The sequence below is a fragment of the Astatotilapia calliptera genome, chromosome 15, assembly GCF_964374335.1.
Source record: "Astatotilapia calliptera chromosome 15, fAstCal68.1, whole genome shotgun sequence".
Taxonomy (NCBI): domain Eukaryota; kingdom Metazoa; phylum Chordata; class Actinopteri; order Cichliformes; family Cichlidae; genus Astatotilapia; species Astatotilapia calliptera.
In genome coordinates, this window is record NC_137436.1 from 24,228,233 (window position 1) to 24,248,424 (window position 20,192).

The following is a 20,192-nucleotide window of genomic DNA, read 5'->3' on the forward strand; positions in this document are numbered from 1 at the left end:
CGATATCAACTCAAGCACCCAGATGAGGGGGAAAAAGAAATTAAAAGCAACTTCGAAATGGAAGCAGAAAGCTTTTCTCTGCCCTTTTTCTTTAGCAGCACTAAGCTTAAAATCCAATCTGACCAGTCTAAGGTGGCAGTGCTGACATTTTAAACCTTTCACTGAATCCTCAGGCAGCTTTTGCTTTTTATTCAAACTTTCTACACTTTCAGACATGCCAGATTATTTTTTTTTAGTTTTTTTTTTTTTTTTTTGGCTTGATGGTTAAACAACAAGAATGAGGGGGAAAAAAAACTAAAACTAGACTGTAGTTCAAACCATGATGCCTCTGAGGGAAAGAAAATAAATAAATCTCTCCCACACCTGCTGAGAGGCTCTTGCATCTAAAATGTAATCACCTTCCTCTGTTCTGTGTTTCAGAAATGTTTGCTGACAAAGAAGAAAAAAAGCTCTGGGGGAAGAAAAAAAAAAAGTCGTCACCATGCAGTTGGACCACTTATCCTTCCTGAGCAAACATGCCTCGCACCAAAGAACAACCTTCACTTCCCACAATCCACCTTTGAGAAAACGAGGTCCTCCGGTAAATCCACCAATCCTCGCATCTCAGCCAATCTCAGCTTTAAAGCCTAGCACTCTATTATTAAAGGTGGTCATTCAAATGATAATACGGTCCTTTTACCATGATAAAAGGCAGAGGAGGCTCTGATCGCCACATTCGGACGATCGCACAGATCATTTATGGTAATATGGCAAAATGTTTTGTCTCAAGGACTCGGTTCATTTGTGGCAGAGGCTGGCAGGGTCAAAGATCACGAACTGCAGCAACAAGGGGGGGGGGGAAATATATATATACATATACACACATACACACACACACACACACTTACTGTCCTGACAACAGGGAGTGAAAGTTGTTACCTCAATATGTTATTAAGTACATGAAGGAGCCACAGATTCAACATACACAGACCTTTCAGTTTAAATATATAAATGGGTGATTTATTCACACTGTGTTCACATTAGTGAGTCAAATAATCAAAAATGCATTAACAGATCTTTTTTTTTAAATAAACTGAATTTACTGATTTAAAATCCACATGTTGAAAAGAAAACTATTTTATGACATTTCACTAAAATTATTTGGGAGGCACTGAAATATCCACAAAATATCATTTGTTCACTGGTTATTAACATCCACATTGAGCGATGTATGATTTGTTTCTGAAACTGGAAAGCAGACATCTGTAAAAATGTGGGACATTTATTCATGTAACCATTTTAAAATTTGATATTTCATTGGTTCATAATCTGTGCATGTTTAACGAAGCGAGTATGAAAGTACGTCTGAATTGATTGACTTAGGATCCAGTTACTATCCAGCTGCTCAAGTTTTGTTATTTCTTAAACAAAACCCAATAAAAATACTGAAGAAAAATGACAGATGACTTAAGATTACAGTAATATTACCCCAGTGATTGCCAAAGTTTTTAAACAAACATTTTAAATTGATCATCTCCATTTAAAGTTATAAGAACAACAAAACTCGCCCTGTATAATTATCACCACTGATGAGCAACATTAAATCCTTAAAGAGATTTGAAATGTGTCAGGGCTCACCACAAACATTCTGCTTATATTTATTTTTCAATATGCGCTCATTAGATAACTTTCATATGGTTTGTTTTTTGTCACAATGCTGGGAACACTCGGGTCCATCAGCCATGAAATGTAGAGAAATCAGGAAACAGCTCAACCTTCTTTAAACTGAAGAAATAAAGCTCAGTTTCCATTCAGCCTGAAATAAAATAACATTTTTGGACACAGGTTTCTCCCTCCGTTGACTTTTACCCCGACAACTTTGCCCTTCAAAATTGCCTGTCAGTCCTGTAATGCTATAGAGCCCATTAACATCTGCATGCACCGCCGCAAATTACAATAAAAATACTAAAAAGGCAAATCACCAGTGTCAACAAAGCATGAACATTCAAACTGCCATTAGAGAACAGCCTGCTAGTTGGAAAACTGTCATTTGCGGCCATTCGGTTGTAAAGAAATGAATTATTGGCAGAGGAGACCTTTTCTGTACATCCAACAGATTACTGGAGGAAAAAAAAAAATTAGTTTTTTGCCCTTATGATGAAAAGCAGAGACAGAACGGGGATAAACTGAGCTCTGTCTTCCCCGATCACTTGGTGAGGTGTGCGTGATCTTAACTCAGTCAGTGGTGAGGAGAAACGTGAATGTGTGGCAGCGAAGAGCAGACACGTCTCCGTCCGTCGAGGGCCCGCTAATGAATTCACTCAGAGCGGCCCCCTGAGACGGGCTTTGGATTGGCGAGCGTGTGGAGTCGACAGAGTGTGCATACGAGGAGAGCACAATCAGCCAGGACAAATCCCCCCCGGCTCAGCGCCCTGGCTCTCCTGGAGAGGGACCCCAGCTGATTATTTCATTTCAACATAAAGATCAATATTTTACAACACTACAATGATTCGTGTATAATCACACTGCAAACAACAGCAGCAGATCTCAGTGTTAGATGAGCACGAGTTTATTTCGTGTAAATAAGTAAAACTAAAATAAAAACATAGTAAATAATAATAAAAGTGAGAGTCATTCATGTCGGAAGGCTTCATCTAAATGCAACGAAACACATATCAGTCCCTGGGTTAATTCACTTGTGAGGAGGATTTATCAGAGGACCTTGTTACCTCAGAGGTGAGTTGTGGGAAGTAAAGTTCGCATTTCTGTGTCAGACATGTTTGTTCAGCAACAGTAAGTGTACCGACTCCTCATTAAGGTTTTGGTTTACTTCCTATCAGGTGTGTGGTCAGGCAGGATTAAAGATCAAGCTGTAGCGATCTTTTATTTTCATGTTTTCAATCATCACACAACATTTTTCCTCCGAGTCCTATTCAAATGCAAATCATCTTCAAAAACAACAAGCAAGTGGTTCTGATCTGATTCTACTCATTTCCATATTTTGATTCTTGGACTCTACTAGAGTAGCTTTGCATAATTCACAGTTCAGAATAGTCCTTATTCTTATTGTTCCAATCAGTTTAGCCTCCCCTCCCTTAAACTAACTTCTTCTCACTGGCTGCTCCGTATAAACAAAAGGTTTGAACCACATTAAGGATATCCTCTCTCTGACTTCACACAAGACCACAAGTAGTTAAAGAAATGAAACAGAGCAGTCAGACCAGTCTGAAGACTGAGCTTTAGGCTCTCCAACACACTATTAAAACTTTGGAAGGACAAATGCTCTTCCTTGAGGAAGAAACATGGTTAGAAAAGAAATTGTTATCAGAGATCACTTAACAGTTTGGTGAAATCAAATAGACTAAAAATAAATCAGAAGCACTCACGGCTGTATTACTAAAAGTAAGAGCATTTCCACATATGAATATGAATAGGCCTCACGGTGTTGGGACTAAACACGTGTACCCTTAAGAAAACCAGCTATCAGTGAAGCTAATTGTTAAACAGGTTCAAATCTTTTAGGAAGCATAAAGACTGAACCCAGGTCATGTGGTCTAATAAGCCCAGATACACCCGGATTTAGAGTGACAGGAACATCACAGTGAGAAGAACATCAAATTAAGTTAAGCACATGCCTAGCAGCAACAATACAAGCAAGTGAAGGCAGTTTTATCAGTTGCTTACATCAAGGCTTAGCAATGTTAGTTTCCTAAATAATTATGTCATGTGAACACCTGAATATACTGAACAACCAGGTTTTACCATCAATGGACGTTTCACAGGGCATGAAGCTCGTTTCCACATAGACCTGGAGAAGACTTCACACAACTAGGCTGCCTCTCCCACTACCTCTACAAGCTTGTGGTGAAAAATGAAAGCAACTTATCTTTAATGTCCAGCAGGGGGCAACTCCTTTCACTGCATGAACAACTCCTGTTGTATCCAGATCTACAGGAAAGTGTCCCTCCTGCACACTTTGTTTATGACTTCAGCAAAGTCCCTTCTGGTTAGCTGACGCTCTCAGCTGCTAGTTTAAAGTATACGTGAATTCATTTTGTGTATTTAAAGTAAAATCGAGGATACAGCAGAGGAAAAGCAAGTATCAACATGTAGTGCTCTTCTCAGTCAGATCCACCCATTTCCCGTAACTCAGGTTTCAGCAAACAGCAACAAAATCCGGAATGATCAAATGCTTCAGAAACTAATGAGCGATACTTAACCCTGATGCATCGAGCAGGACAGAGACTCTCACTGTATGCTGAACACAATGACAAAGCTTTATATTCTATTCTATAAATGGCTTTATTCATGTTACTCAGTCGATGTACCTTACAGGTTCACCTTTACAGAGAATGTGAGGTTTCTGTGTCAAACACAGGTTCTGGTCGCGAAATGACAAGAAAAAGAAAAATAAGCATCCTTATCCTTTAGCTTCCCCTCAAAAACTTTAGTGATTTTCTCAGTCTTTGTTTGCACTGTTAGCACAAAGTTCTACTCTGTGCATCATTCACCTTAAATTTTTCCCCTCAGTGTCTACATGAAAGCTAAAATATCCAAAAGTTAGAATTCACCTTGTGGCAGCCACACTCTTGATTTAATTTTACGAAAGCTATCGTTAACTTTTGTTAGCAAGAACTTCATGTGATTAATCTTTTTACACATGTATAAATAAGACCTTAACTAAAAAAATGTTACAAAAAAAGAGAAAAAGAACTGCTGAAAGACGAGTATGTGGAAGTTCAAGGAGAGAAGCACTGCTCTGAAAAATAAACTCTTAACCTTACCAGCAATATTTGGGAACTTAACATAATTTGATTCTGTAACTCAGGAACAGGATCAGAAAGGTTGATGTTGTGCATAAATTCATCAAAAAAAAACGATTAAATACACCTGCCTCTCCATTTGTAAAGGTGGAAATTTAGCTTGGATCGTGGTATGTAATGAAAGCTCGGGGTTCAAAGTTCAAAGAAAACTATTAAACGGTTTCTAAAGCTAGCATCTGGGTGAAGTAAAGGCTTTATAAACCAGTGAGAATATGTTTCTCAGCAGGAAAAGAAAAACACGGGAAAAAAAAAGAACACATCGCTGCTGAAGACATGCTCGTTTGTACACAGTACTGAACCCACCGTGTGACTTCAGTTACCTGGTAATAGTAGCGCAGTACCCAGCAGAGACCCTCCACGTATGACTGGACCACCTTCCGCCTGAAATCCTCATCTGTCGCGTCCACGTCAAACTTGTTCTTGTAGTACCTCTGCTTCCAGCCTTCCTCCCACAACCTGCAGGACACAAAGGGGTGGTCACACTCACTCAGAAGATTGAACTAACTTCTTAACCAACAGCACTAACCAAGAAAGACATTACACACAGGTCCAAACACTGAGATTTAAGTCATCTTACTGGAAACCACACTGTGGGGTTATTATTAAGTAATTTAGTCATCAGTCTCCTTAAGAATTCAAATGAATAATAATTAACAAGTATCTCTGTCAGCGTGCGTGCACAAATCAGTCTTAGCTAGTAGTAGTACAGCCAGAAAATGTGGCACGGGGAAGTTGATGGTAAGTGCTCTGCATTTTGTTTTGCTTGTTTTTCTTCCATCTTCCATACATCAGAACAGTGTCAACTACCACAGCCAGTCAAATTTCATATTTACCAGTGGACTGTCCAAAAGGCCAGGAGATGACCTTTGGAGTAGTTAATTAGGTATCAACACCCACCTTCCCAACACTGACCTTTAAATAAAATCTCATTTGAGGGAATTCTGCCCAATGCAACATTTTGGGGGTTAAAATGTGGATTAATTTGCGCACAGCTCCAGACTTCCACTAACATGCTTTCATTCAACATCAGTAACATCTGTCTGAACCCCACCACCTCCAACAACTTCACAATGTCTAATTTTTTTTAGACTGCCCCCGCCTGTACTGATGACCACACAAAAGCTTGATATCTCAGTTAGTAATAAAGATGGGAATATGGGAAATCAACTCCACTGGTACAAATACTGCCAATGGCCAAGAATTGCAAATCCATTGTTGATTATTGGCTGACATGACCAAATCTTTACAGTTTAGGTAAATCTGAACAACATATTCAAATAAATGGCTCATCTATAGGCTGAAAAACCAGCTGGAACAGTTCAACGGCTATGACTTCGCGGTAGATTTGGGGCGGCGATGCCGTTCTGCACACATAATCAGGGTCGTCCGGCATCTGCGCGGCGGCTCCTCGGAGCGGCCTGCGGGAAGCTGCCGACTCCTGAGAGAAAAGCCTCCATGAATACCAATTTAGCCCGATGGATTTAGCAGCTCTGACGAGTGCGTCACAGAGGAATTTACTCGAACGCTCCTGCTTTCCATATTAATCACGTGCAGAGGGGAAGTGGGAGCTGTTCAGCAGAGCAGGGAGTGTGTGTACAAATGTGCGTACTAATATGTGTGTGTGTGCGCGCAGCGGAGATGGCAGAGAGTTAAAGAGCTTGTGGTGCAGCTCGGTGGCATTAATGAGCACGTCTCTCCTCTTCTGTTTGTTAAAGCGACCTTTGCTGACTGAAGTTCATCTGCACAGATTTATTTTTAAGGTGTTTTATTAACTGCACGCACGCGGTTCCCTGGGCATTCAAATTACAGGTTATTTGTGGTTATGAAGGAGCTTCCAGTTATAAACAGCTTCAAGAAAACTCGACAGACAGCAGCCGATTTACAATAATGATGAAATAAATGACTGACCTCATAAACAAATAATTTTGTTTTGCCTATTTTCTGGTCACCGTGTGAGCCCAGCAGAGACGCTAAATGTGCTGAGAAAGGAGCCAATGAGCAGCTTGTCTGACACGCCAGCTTTGTTACTTGCAGAGTATTATTCGGGTCGTGGCGGTTTGTAAAAGCAGGTTTAATTCAAGCATAGCTCTTTGGTGTGGGCACTTTGAGAGTTTGTACCTGAGAAGTCAGTGAAAGTTGTGTTATGAAACCTTGTTTTCACACCAAAATTAATTTATTGTGATTAACTTTACTTATAATTAACTTAAACTAAAAATGTCTTGCTTACAAAGTTGTATGAGTTATTAAAATGATTAAAATGACATTTCTATGTGCTGTTGGGTTTCTTTAATCATAAAAAAAGAATAAACCCAGTAAGACAGGGAGTCTTGACAGGCCTACAGCTGAAGTTTAAATTATGCCAAGCTTTAAATAAATATCTTTATTAATTCCACTGACAACCACTTTGGCTTTAAAGCCAAACATTCACTGACCTGTGTGCACATTCCTAATTGTAAATAAATACAGGGGGGAAAAAGTGTGTTGAGTCAAAAGAGGGGTGCCCAAATACACCATAAGTGTTCATCACGAGTGTTCAGGCTTACTGGAGCTGTATCCTCGGTTCTTTTTAATCTATATGTTGATGACTTATCAAAGAAGCTGAAAGTGGGTGGATGAATAGCAGCTTTCTAGTGAACCACATTATGTATGCAGATGATTTTGTGGTCTTTAGTCCTCTTTGCAGTGGTCTCCAGCAGCTCCTTCATATATGCTTTGCTTATGATGTGGAAAATGAGCAGAGCATAAGAGCGCTGTCATGATTAATAGAGCCAAAGAGGAGAAACGGGGGAAAAGATATCCTGAAATTAAACCGTCAGTCTGGAATCTAACTGTCTGCACTAAGATTTAAGACTAAATAAGACTTCGGATCAAATGATGGATGACGAAGATATTTATAGGAAGATAATGTATGCACAAGCTAACATCCTGCTGTAAATGTTTATTGCATATACAGGTAGGATGAAGAAGTCTATCTAGAAGATAGTGTACACCTCTGCATGTTGCATACCTGTGATGAACAAACTACAGGAACATGAGTTTATGGATATAATGAAAACATGAAGTAGTTACAGAAGAGAACAAGATGATATGGTGCACGTGAGAAGTTTGTTTGCTTGAATCGTTTAAAGGGGAACAATTTATTTGTAGGCTTATTAATTCTAAAAATGAAATTAATGCGGGTTAGCAAATATAAGAAATTGGGGGAGATTCTGTATTCACTTTAGATTAAAACACAGTAATCCCACCCTTTGCTGTGAGCCCGGCCACCTAGTTTGTAAGGATTTACCTGACGTTGTCTTCAGGCTCCGGCTCGCTATCGCTGTCATCAGCTTTCCTCTTCACTCCCCTGCTGTCTGCACTGTCACTGGGACCTGCAGACGACTACCGAGGGTGATTAAACCCCAAAACACACACACACACACACACACACACACACACACAATTAAAACCCTGACTGGACTACTTGAGCATGAGCAGAAGCACTTTCAAACACAACAGGTTAGCGGTCTTTCCTTTCACACAGCAGCAGTGTTGTAGTGTTTGCATTGAGCTTTAACAGTTCTGCCTGTGCAGACGGAAATCTTTAAATTCTCCCCAAAGAAACAGTTTCATTAAACCGGTGTGTCGCTGGAAATAGCAGAATATTTTAAAATTTCCTGAACAAGCTTTATGGTCACTGAGCTGTGCTCCACCGCAGTCGGCGTTCATTCTCGTTATCTGATACAATCTAAAGCGATTGCTTTGCATTTTAATATAACTCAAAACAAAAATAATTCCTGGACCATGTCTGTTTTAGTTACACAGGTCTAAGTTGGTAATATTACTCTTTCATTTGAAGAGAACAGATTCTCAGGTCACTAATGTAATACTTTTAAAAATCTCTTATCCAAGTACTAGTATAGTAGTACATTTGCATCAGTTTTAAAATGTATTATTCGACCAAGAGAAGCAACAAAATCTTTAAAAAGGAGAAGATTGAACTGATCAATATTTCCTGTAGTTCAAATGAAACGTGATTATTGGTTAATCGTTTTAAAAAAGGGTATATAAAAACTGCCTATCTATATATATATATAGTAAATGCTGAGCATTATAACACCTTTCTGCTCACAATGAGTCGACTATATGCATTCACGTCAGGTAAAGCTGCTCCTGCATATACATGTGTATTGTCTGTGTTTGAAGGACACTGAATCCGCTGCCTTAGCTACAAGCTTTCCTTTTTTTTGCCCCCTTGAAGCCTTTGTACTCTTTTCATTCATGTGCTAATTGACAGCCGATAAAATTTAACGCTGCACGACGGCAGGAAATTTACCAACTTGGGAGACACTTTAGAATACAGACGCTGGCGTTTTGTTCAGTTCTGTTTTTTTTTTTTGTTTGTTTTGTTTTTAAACAGGCTGCCATTTCTTCCAAATATAAATGATGGCAGAGAAGAAACGCACAAACTGACTGATAGAGCAGCATTTAAATCAAATTAATTTTTATATTTTGCTGATAGAAGAATCTCTACAGGGAAAAAAAAAAAAAAAAAAAAAAAAAAAAAAGCCTTTTTCCCAATAACCTAAACAGCAGAATTAAAATCCCCCGAGTCCTTAACTGGGTGTTTTCCAGCCCCTGGAGGTGTAAACAGACACACACTTGAGAAGAAGAGGAGGAGAGAAGATTGTGAAGAGACTAAGAGATTATTCAGGGGATCGAAATGGTGAGGACACAAACTCTCCCGCGTGTCAGTGGTTTGGTTTCCTGTTGGTTATTTATGACTTGACACACTTTAAAACGATGCTGAACACAAAAACCAGCACCAAAAAAAAAAAAAAAAAAAAAAAAATCACAACTCATATTGTGGTCAACTTAGGCACACAACTCTCAGTGTGACCTCCCACTTATATTCCACTTAAGAGGGGCAACCAATCAGAAGAAAGTTGGGCGTGGAGAAGAGCAAAGACGATTGTTTCAAAAGAGGATGAACAGAGGGGGCTCCACTGAGGCTCAGTATAAAGGAAATAATGATTATTTGGAAGCATAAATCCTGCACAGCTCGAGTCCAAGAACAAAAGGCATTGTGCTGAAAACTAACGCAGCGAGTCAATGTTAACACAGTGATATACAACTGCCAACTTACATTGCCTCCATTCTTCATCATGGCCTTCAAGGATTGAGCAGCACTCTGAGGGGAGAAAGGAAAAGGACTCCATGGCTCATTGCAATAAAATGTCAGGTTTCAAACAAAACAGTACAGGATACAATAATCACATGACTTATGGGTCCGTTATTCCTGCAATTCTCGACCTCGCAAATGGTGCCACACAGCAGGAGTGACGTCATATTTACTGGCTGCATTTTTGGTGTTATTTTGGCCTATTGCGCACCTCTCACTCGTTGTAGCCTTGCACGGGTTGAAGAAACTTCCGTCTTGACTTCTTCTCCTGCTACACGAGCACACATGTGGTGGTTTGGTCTGAGTGGCGACACCCATCACTCAGAGTAATGCAAAGAGTACTCGCGCCCTCAGTGTTGGTATAAATGGCACAGACCTGAGGTCTGATTGTGCCCAACAAAACCAATACTGAGTGTAACGGACCTCTATGAAAAACACAATGCTGGATATGACCACACCAAGTATGGATTGCTGGTCCAGCTCGGTGGTAACTCATATTGCTGAGAAAAATCTCAGAATGACAGATCACGACAACATTACGCAAGAATCAGTAAGAGTTTTGACAAACTGACCATCAGTACTTAAAGATTTTACACAAAACAAAACCAATCTGATAGAAACACCCAGCTTTACCATGTTTGACTGCATCCTCATGTCACAGGCCTGGTGCCGAACATTCTGGACAGCCTCGGGTCGGTCTCTTCTCCCCAGGGCATGAGGGGCAAACTGACCCGTGGTCAGGTAGGCCGGGCCCTGCTGCTCCGCCTGCAGAAACATGGACAGAATATCTCAACTCAAGCCCATAACTGTAAGAATGCAACTATGAGAACTCAAAAATAAAACAGCATGTGTAGTTTCAAATAGTTTTAGGGAACATCAGGATGAGTGGAAATGCTAAGAGCAGCAGGCTCTCGATGACTGATCAGAAACGTGGCATGCCATAAGTAAAACAGAAACACTGTCACACTTTGACTTCTACTCTAGGCTTTGTTTTTGGGTGAAGTCGAATCACACCGATTAAATCAGCTTCATTTTAATTGCATGCTGTGTTTATAGCTTTATAGTGTCTTTAGTAACCATGAAAATGAGACTGATATAAACTTCTCCATCTGAGTTCAACTCGAACTAGAAAAGTATTTTTAAGTGATATCTGCTGATTAGGCAGAAAATGACACATTAGGTTTTCTGCCCCTTCGGAGGTGACTCTGCATTGAAAATAAAGGCTAAACTTTAGCAGCAGAAACACCTGAAAAGTTTACTTTATGGCACAACAAAGATCCTATATAGTAAATTTAAACTATAAAGCCAAAATATCAGCATCATTTTCATCATACTCACTTTCATTCTTTTTCTTTTCTCTTTGTTTCTTCTCTTAAAGTTTTCCTAAAGAAAGAAGATGACATCGTGAACGATAAAATAGATTCATAAAGAGCAGAAATACTCGAACATTTCCTCGTCTTCATCTCAGGTCTAAAAGACTAAATCTGAGGAGAGAAAGTTGTGAAAATCACCTCATCCTCTTTGCGTTTCTTGAAGATGTTGTCCTCAGCAACGCCCACAGCCTGCATGATCATCTCAACTCGCTCCAGGTTGACGTATCCGTTCTGTGTCAGGTAGCCCTGCAGAAGCACGTATGCACAGGGTGACTCTACACATTAAGTGCAATTGTTCAAAAACAATGATACCTATATCTATATATAACAATGATATCATTTTTCTTCCAGCGTTGGTTAAAACATTTGAAAAAAAAACAAAACAAAAAAAAACACCAAACAAATAGAAAAACCCTGGACACTGCTGCCTGCAGAGCTCAGATAAATGATGACACTCACTCCAGTTTTGTGAACAACATCTTTGTAGATCCTGACCAGTCGATCTATCGCTCCCTCTCTGGGGGAAACAAACAAAACCATGAACCACAGATGCAAACAAACTCCTCAACTTTTATTTCATTAATAGGGATGGAAGACTGAACATACAAATCTCAAATCTTTTTTTATACAACAGAAAAAAACAAACACCTTCTGTATATTGCACAAACAAATAACAGCACAAAAAGCTTGAAAACTATACGAGTGTGAAAAACACAATAAAGAAAATAATAATAGCGTTACAGTGGATACAGCACTTAATATAACATTTCTGACAGTTGATTAGCTATGAGATGAACTTGTGGCTTTGTAATTAGAGCCAATAATAAAAAAATAAATACATAAATACTCTCTCCAGGACATTTGTTAAATTTAATTATATTCATTTTAATTGTTTACATTTATATATTTAAATTTATTAAATAATTATTATTAAATGTAATTATTATTACATTTTTATTTATTTCACCAAATCTATTATTTAAATCACTTGATTTTTTATATTTATTTGAAATGTTTTATTTATTTATTTATTAAGTGAAAAAACATGGATGGATTCTAATAAGCTCAGGAATAAATACATAAAAATCTATTCACCCGAGTAAAGTCTGGGAGGAGACAGAAATGCCTTTTTGGGGTAGAGTCAGAAAGGACAGATTTAAAAAATAAATAAATAAATAAATAGAAAAGCTACCTGCTGTGGCCTTGTCCCATGAATAACAAATGAAAAGTAGTTTTACTCCTCAAACATGTGCATTTTACTTTGTTTTCTTTCATTTTCTTCATTTTGGGGTTTTTTATATTTATGTGTTTTGTTTCATTTGAGTTTTGTTCATTATGTTTCTTTTTTGGACATTTTTTTGTTGTTGGTGTTTTTTCCCCCATTTTTCTGTGAATTTGTGGCTTATTTGTAACCCAATCATTAAATATTACCCTACTGTTTTCTCTGATTCCCCTTTTTACATCATGGTGAGTAACTGTATGTACATTCTGGGTATTATTAAAGTAAACTTATGACAGCGCTTCATAATAAGTTCTTGAATAACCTTTCACTGCAGACACCCCTGTTACCACTTCCTGAATTGACACCACATTTAAACAGCGTGTTTCAGATTGATAGTCCCTGATGAAAGGACTGTATAAAGCAGTTTTAGGACGATGAACTGATGCTCACCTGATTTCTAAGGACGGAAGATGTGGTAGGAAGTCATTTCCAACAAAGAAACACATAAAGACCCAGTCATCTACACTCCTCTCAAAGTCGAAGGGAAAAGGCAGACTGGCCATGGTCAGCTCTCTAGCCAGGTACTAAAGAAAACATGAGAATTAATGGAGATGATTGAGAAGGTCATTTTATCATTGAAGCAACACTTCAGCTCCTGCTTTCATGTTCAAATGCTGTCCATAACAGATAGAGGCAGAACATTCCTCTGCAGTCTGTCTTTGATTACTTCTGAGAAAAAAAGAAAAGCTGATGATTCAAAGGAAATGTTCAAGGTAAGGCTGAAATCTTACAGCGAAGCTGACCTGAACACTGAACAGAATATATTAAACACATGTAACGAACTCTCAAAACATTATTTCATATTCTTACTCTTCCTCAAAATAGTTTCAGAGGTGCCCGAGGTTAGGAACCATCATTTTAAGCACCACAAAGGCAACCCACTGCGTTTTATTTCTGTAAAACTCATTGAACCCTTCCAGTTGGATTGCACAAATTTGATCGTTCTAGATCGATTTCATGTTTGTGAACAAAAGGTGAGATTTTGACCCTAAAATAAACAACTAAAAAGAAAGAAAGCTGATCGAAGTGAGTTTGAGTGACTGACCTCCCGCAGAACACACAGTCTGATGAATATGAACTCCTGCTCAGCCGACGGCATCGTGTTTGCAAACTCATCATGCTGTAAAACAGACATAGGTTCAGTCCGCTGACAGAGTGTATACTGCGCACTTTAAATGGCAAATGTCAGCAATGGGACATCAAACATCAATTATTTTTCAGCAGTATTTTTTGAGCCAGAATTGACCATATTTAGACAAGAGGTGGAGTCCTAAGTTATTATGTAACACTAGCTGGCTTGGTTAGAAAGCTCCACCTGTAAACTGTGCAGGCGTAACAAAGATACAGAAACATGCTAATTGCATAATAACAGATTGATAAAATGTTAAAACTTCATTCAGCAAAACCAAACCACAAACTTCTAGGTCAGCGCGATAGTACAACTATCAGGTAATTTTCCTAAAATGCTCCAAAAAGCACCACAAACATGGTTGAGAGGTGGTTCCAGTTAAAATTCCTGTAGGACAACAAACATGGCCCATTTAAACAGCTCCTACACTGAAAAAAAAATTCACAGCTCATTTTGCAATGTGCACAAACAAATGTTCCAGTCAAAGACTTTCACTCAAATCGTGGATCTTCAAACTACGCTTTAAAGCTTTGTTTTTTCAGACAGCAGTGCTAACAGGGACGTAAACTTCAGAGTCGTGTTCCTCACCTGCCCCTGCTTCTCTCTGGGCATCCCCTGACAGTCCTTGATCTCGTGGCCAGTCTGTCCGCAGAGACCGCAAGGTCGCGGTTTGTTGGGTTTAAACTCCTCTCTGATGATCGTGAAGTTTGGCTCGTGAGTGGCCAGGCCCAGCATGATCAGGTCAGCTGACATGCAACGAAAACACATGGTCAAACTACTTGGTTAAAATATAAATTAGTCATTCAGACAGCAACACAAGATCTCTTGAATATGCTGGGTCAGAGGAGGTAAATGGCTTCTATTAAGAGCACTTATCCTGACTTTAAGAGGGCGGATCTGAAGGCTTACCGTCAGCTCCACACAGGCAGTGATGCGTGTTGGGGTCATGGTTGGGCTGAGCTGCAAGAGTCGACCATAAACATCGAGTCAACAGAAGATCAGACAGAGTGTGTGTGTGTGTGTGTGTGTGTGTGTGTGTGTGTGTGTGTGTGTGTGTGGGGGGGGGGGGGGGGGGGGGGGGGTGAAGGCTTGTACTTGATGTTTGGTCATCAAAGGTCACCTATCAAATTTGACTTCAAGATAGAAGAGTCAACCTGATAATCAACAGCACTTTAACTTTGAACTGTGAATCTGTCACTACAGTTCAGAGTACTTCACATCAGAAGCCTCCCATATTTTCGTTTTTTCCATTTACCATTCTGCAGTGCAGCTGCATTCAAGGGGAATTACTGTGCTTTTTTCATTTCTTCTATCACAAACACGGTCTTACATAAAAAATGGCTTCAAGGATTCAAACAATGAGGTCAACATATGTCAAAGCTCAGCTTCAGACTGCTCCAATCTATCCTGCTGCTGACGAGATGAGACATACTTAATATGGTCATCTCAGGCACAAACCTTCAGTTTGGGAGCGACAGCCAATCAGAACAAAGTTGGCTTAAGGACCTAAAACACTGAGGCACTACACCAAGACCCAGTGAAAGACGAAGATTATTTTGAACGTTAAGTATTGCAAAGCTTCTTCATTAAAGCCAACCATAAAAATATGGAGGTGAAATAATCATAAAAGGTCCCTTTAATTAAATCATTGGAATTGCTCTGAGTGTTAATGCATGTACCTCTCTGTCTCCTGATGAAGTCCATAATCTTGTGTTCACCTTCACCTGGGACGCTGGCATCAGACAGGAAGACCTGGATAACAGAGAAACTGAAGATTAGTGCCTGAAAATGCAAAATACCAAGAGCTGAAAACTACAAAAAAAGAGGAACGTAAGGATGATTAAACTGAGTCATTTTATTTTATAAAAGAAATAGTTGTGGGCAGGTAACATCTGGCCATAAATTAGACTCACAACAATATTCTTCCATCCTGGATCGTTGGTGAGTCTTTCGGCCACATAATATCGCAGACAGTGTGCCAGGTTGTCCATGAACTCTGTTCCCTGCAGAGAAAAGTCACTGAATCATCCATTCAAGTACAAATCCTGTAACTACGTTGTTACAAGTAAATAAAAGTTAGGCAAGATTTCACTGGATGGAGTAAACTTACTGGGGTGATACAGTTGCTGTCAAACCTTTCTTTAATCTCCTCCGGAGGAAGATAACCTCCTGTAGACGGAAAAAAAAAAAAATCTCAATATTATACTGAGAAGAAACTAGAGGGCGGAGTTACCCCCATGTGGCTGCATTCCCTATCCAAGCTGGACAGAGAAAGAATCAGAGGGAAAAAAAAAAAAAAAAAAAAATCAGCAGATTTTTTACACTGAGCTGAAATTGATCCAATCGGGTTTAAAAACAAACAAACAAAAAACCAGGATGTTGTTTTTTTTCCAGATGTAATGCTTCAAACTCTTTTTGAGAGTTTCAATCTTCCTCCAAGAGAAAATCACCAGGAATATATTAAATACACATTTGTTTTATAAATGTCCAAAAATATTTTTCAACTGGAGTGTTTAATAAATCATTTCATACTTAAAAAAAAAAAAATCAATCAATTTGCATATGCAAGTTTAATTTTTATCATATTTGGTACATCTGCCATTTTTTTTTGCAATTTATTGTTTAAAAATCAGTTAATTTAGGTTTTTTTGGGAAAAAAAATACACACAGATGATGCACAGCCCTCAAAAACTCCATGCATCAAATTTGACGCAGTTAACATTACAGTGTTTTGAATATCACATTAAAATATATTGCCCGTATTTTCAGTCCAGCAGTCAAAGAGGCAAATAAAACACCTTTCTGGATGACCTCCTCTCTCACGCGACTCTTCTCCTCCACCAACTCGACCCCTTCTTTGGAGGCACGAAACCGCCGAGAGCGCTGCTGATTCATTTTGGCACGTGGAGCCTGGGCAGAGTTAACTTTAGTTTACATCAAAGCTACTGTCAGATCGGCGTAACACTGAAAACAAGTTTACTTCACACACAGTAACACTTGTGAATGCTCATCAGTGAAAAAAACTGCACGTTTCTGTTAACGGCAGCAGCTTACCACTCCGTCGATGGCCATGTAGAGAACTCTCCTCGGCCGCACGATGTTAAACAGGCGGTCAATGTACTCGAAGATCGCGACCATCATTTCATCCTCGTTTTTTGGAGCCGGTCTGTGGAGGAAGAGACAAAGTGAAGACTTGGTATGGCTTCATTTATGAACTTTTATATATGTATAAATTTGTATAAATATTTCAAATTTAGAAAAAGACTGTTTCAATGAAATTATTGACTTCCAAATAAATTACACTGGAAACAAAAACCTCACAGGGAGTAGGTTTCTGTTATATCAGAAATGAACTGAGCTGTAAATACAGAAGATCGGTCTTTTATGTCCAGATTAAACTGAGAACGGTTCCTACTTGTCTTCTGGATGCGTGCAGGGGTGAATGATCCCATTCATGTCCAAGTACAAATTGTCAAATTCCACCTCATTGGGGTTTGGCTTCGTTGTATCAACAGGAATACGAACTCCATTACACTCCTTCCCCTGTTAACATGAAAGGAAACAAAAAAATAACCTTTTTTGCATCAGAGCTGCAACTCCGGACAAAAATACATCTTCAGCTGTTGTGAGCTGCACTCACACAGAACCTAGTGACATTTCTACAGACATGTATGTCAGGTTACAGCACAGATTTCAGAAAGCTTTGTGATTACGCAGGATATGTATGCTGTAGACAGTTTTTTACTTTTGTATGCAATGTTTATGGCAAATAGCTCTTGTGAATCATAAAGAAACGAGGAGTGGCTCAAAACATTTGCACAGTACTGTTTAACAGCAGACCAGTAAAGTAATTATAGCTATTGTTAATTTTAACAATACAAAAACAACGAATCCAAACACTTTCTGTGTTTGCTGTCAGGTTAAAGTTCCGCGTGGGTTTCAAACATTCACACAGCAGCAATGTTATTTACAGTGTCACGTGTAAGTAAACAGACTGCACGAGCTTTGATTTATCGTCCCCACTCTCGCCAAAACATTTCGCATTGCCGTAGTAACTTCACCCGCTGTGTGCAGCGATTAAAACGCAGTCAAATGCGCGAGAAGAGTGTTAAAAAGCTTCCCGATAATGTTCCTCGGACAGGCTGCTAGCTTTCAAAGCTAACCACTCACCTTTTCCTCCACACAGTGCACAATAATTGATGGATGTTTTCGGCTGAGCCAACGGAAAAACGCCGGAACTCCCATCTCCGGTAAACAGTCGTTTCTATTTCAACGGTTAAAATACGAACAAGTAGGCAATGATTAAAACAGCTTAATTAAAACAAGATCTTAACTGTCGATGCGTTGGCTACATGCTGCTGGCCGTAGCCATTGTGTACCTTTTCCGGTTTATGTCGAATATTTCCGGAGCATCCTGAAGTGTCTCGCAACTCCACAGCGACCCCATAGGTCGGAGACGGTACTGCAGGCATCCAACGGTCCTGATAATGGAAACAACTGATCCACCAGGATTGTAAATTAATGAATTAATAAAATAAATATTTATTTCTGGACTATAGTCACCACTTATGTAAGCGGAATATAATGTTGAAAACTGACTGGGATCTATATTTCCTCCTTAATACTTTATTTTTGTTATTAGGGATATTAATATGCAGGTATTGTTAAATTAACATGAGTATAAATGAGTATAAATCAACTGCTGAACGATCTTTGCTTCCTGAGAAAGTCTCTGAACTTGTCAGCGTTCATATTTTCTTTTTTTTTTTCTTTTTTTTTTTTGCCTGTCCCGTTTGGCTCTTTTGCCATCAGAATTATTGTCTAAAGGCAAAGAAAGATGCCCAACGGATTTACTTTACCAAATTGACCATCCCAGCCTTGCCGTAATGGTCCATTTGATTCACCTTTTATTGTTTATTTTATTTTCACTTACTGAATAGGCTACGGGACAGACTTGACTGGGGGAAAGAAGGGGAGAAAGAAAGAGGGAAAGAGAAACAGCTGAGAAGAGGGACGGGGCGTTCATATTTTCTAAAGTTGTCTAATGCAGTCAATGAATTAATAATTTACTTTAAAACTTTTTTAGCACACAGAAAATGACAAATAAACAACACATATTATGAATTTTAATTTTAATATTGTTATAAACATGTACTACAGGGGTATGTGCTCTGTCACTCAGTGTTTTTGTTTAAATAAAATATTACATAATAATAATAATAATGATAATAATAATAAGCATCATCATCATCATAATCATCATCATAATAATAATAATCACTTCTAGTTGAGTTTTCATGTTAAAAGTGGGGACTGAAATGAAAACAGTGCTTTGAAGAAACCACCGAAAGCCAACAGGTGTGTGAGAGGTGTGATCCTCGCAGACTCTCACTCGTGTCCATATTCCCTAATTGCGTTGTGGTTGATCTTACATGATGTTCCTTTAATGGGGACTCTCTGAACAGATGCCCTCTCGCTTCCCAGCTCTGCAGCAGCACATTTAAGGTGAATTAGATTTTTTTCCCTCCCTCCTCTCTTCGCTGGTTCATGCAGCGGGGGAAAGGGGCCATTAGCCTCCCCTCTTCAGGCAAGGCGGGTCTGACATCAACACTGCAGTATTATTACTGCAAAGAGCCGCTGATGGAAAACACTTGGCCTGCTCCGACGAGCCATTTCCATAAACATTTACGCTGGAGCTGCAGGTAATAGGACAGAGGTGTCGTTTTAGTGTTTGTGGAGAGAAATGGAGAAGATAAAGTGAAATCTGATGCAAATGGCAGATGTGAAAGCGCACGGAGGTGCAGCTCGGGAGTATGACACAAGAATACATTCCGGCACCTGCACACGATGAGTTGCTGAATTCATGGAAAAATGGTCGCTCATTCTGGGCTTTGACTGATTTCCATAAAGTTTTTCTGTTGAGATAAAGTGGGAATTTTGGTTTATCAAAACAATCTCACAGCAGAAGTTTTAGTTTAAGCATTTCAGAAGTTAAAAAAACATGTTTCATTCGAAGAGCTGGAAAAAATGGAAACGTGAAGGTTCAGTCTTTATCTCATCTCTCTGTGAGCTGATTGTTCAGGGGGTTCTCTGGATTGGTATTCCACACGCATGCAGGCGACTGAAAGAGGGAGAGCGCCCTCACCTGGTGGATCATTACCATCATCACCAGCCCGGGTTATCTGGATATCACATCTAGACGAAATTCGACTTGATTTAAAAACCTGTATGTGTCCATGGACAGTAAATTTAATCAAGGTGTTTATACTACAGGTTCAGCAGTACCGATTCTATATCCTAATGCATGTTTTTTTTAAAAAGGGCATATATAATTATTTTTTCCAGTCTTTTCTTTTGGAGCTTCACAGTAGGGTTCAGCTTTACTTTGTCTTATTCCAGCTGTTCTAGAGGAACAGCTGCTGCTAAATCTCAGAGAGTCTGACAG

The 20,192-nt window shown here is 39.2% G+C and overlaps 1 protein-coding gene across 1 annotated transcript in view; it reads right to left on the bottom strand.

The window, feature by feature from the left end:
* xrn2 (5'-3' exoribonuclease 2) overlaps positions 1 to 18,138 on the bottom strand; it is a 44,119-nt gene extending 25,981 nt beyond the window's left edge. Inside the window, exons 1-18 of the mRNA XM_026143308.2 lie at positions 17,918 to 18,138; positions 17,163 to 17,290; positions 16,802 to 16,913; positions 16,546 to 16,657; positions 15,858 to 15,916; positions 15,661 to 15,750; positions 15,427 to 15,499; positions 14,657 to 14,707; positions 14,336 to 14,493; positions 13,664 to 13,738; positions 13,009 to 13,142; positions 11,796 to 11,853; positions 11,475 to 11,582; positions 11,302 to 11,346; positions 10,597 to 10,728; positions 9,928 to 9,972; positions 8,089 to 8,183; positions 5,123 to 5,258 (exon numbers count right to left, since the gene is read on the bottom strand). Of these exons, the coding sequence (XP_025999093.2) occupies positions 5,123 to 5,258; positions 8,089 to 8,183; positions 9,928 to 9,972; positions 10,597 to 10,728; positions 11,302 to 11,346; positions 11,475 to 11,582; positions 11,796 to 11,853; positions 13,009 to 13,142; positions 13,664 to 13,738; positions 14,336 to 14,493; positions 14,657 to 14,707; positions 15,427 to 15,499; positions 15,661 to 15,750; positions 15,858 to 15,916; positions 16,546 to 16,657; positions 16,802 to 16,913; positions 17,163 to 17,290; positions 17,918 to 17,992 (1,686 nt within the window). The 5' untranslated portion in view covers positions 17,993 to 18,138. The remainder of the gene's footprint in view (positions 1 to 5,122; positions 5,259 to 8,088; positions 8,184 to 9,927; positions 9,973 to 10,596; positions 10,729 to 11,301; positions 11,347 to 11,474; positions 11,583 to 11,795; positions 11,854 to 13,008; positions 13,143 to 13,663; positions 13,739 to 14,335; positions 14,494 to 14,656; positions 14,708 to 15,426; positions 15,500 to 15,660; positions 15,751 to 15,857; positions 15,917 to 16,545; positions 16,658 to 16,801; positions 16,914 to 17,162; positions 17,291 to 17,917) is intronic.
* Between the last annotated feature and the right edge of the window lie 2,054 nt (positions 18,139 to 20,192).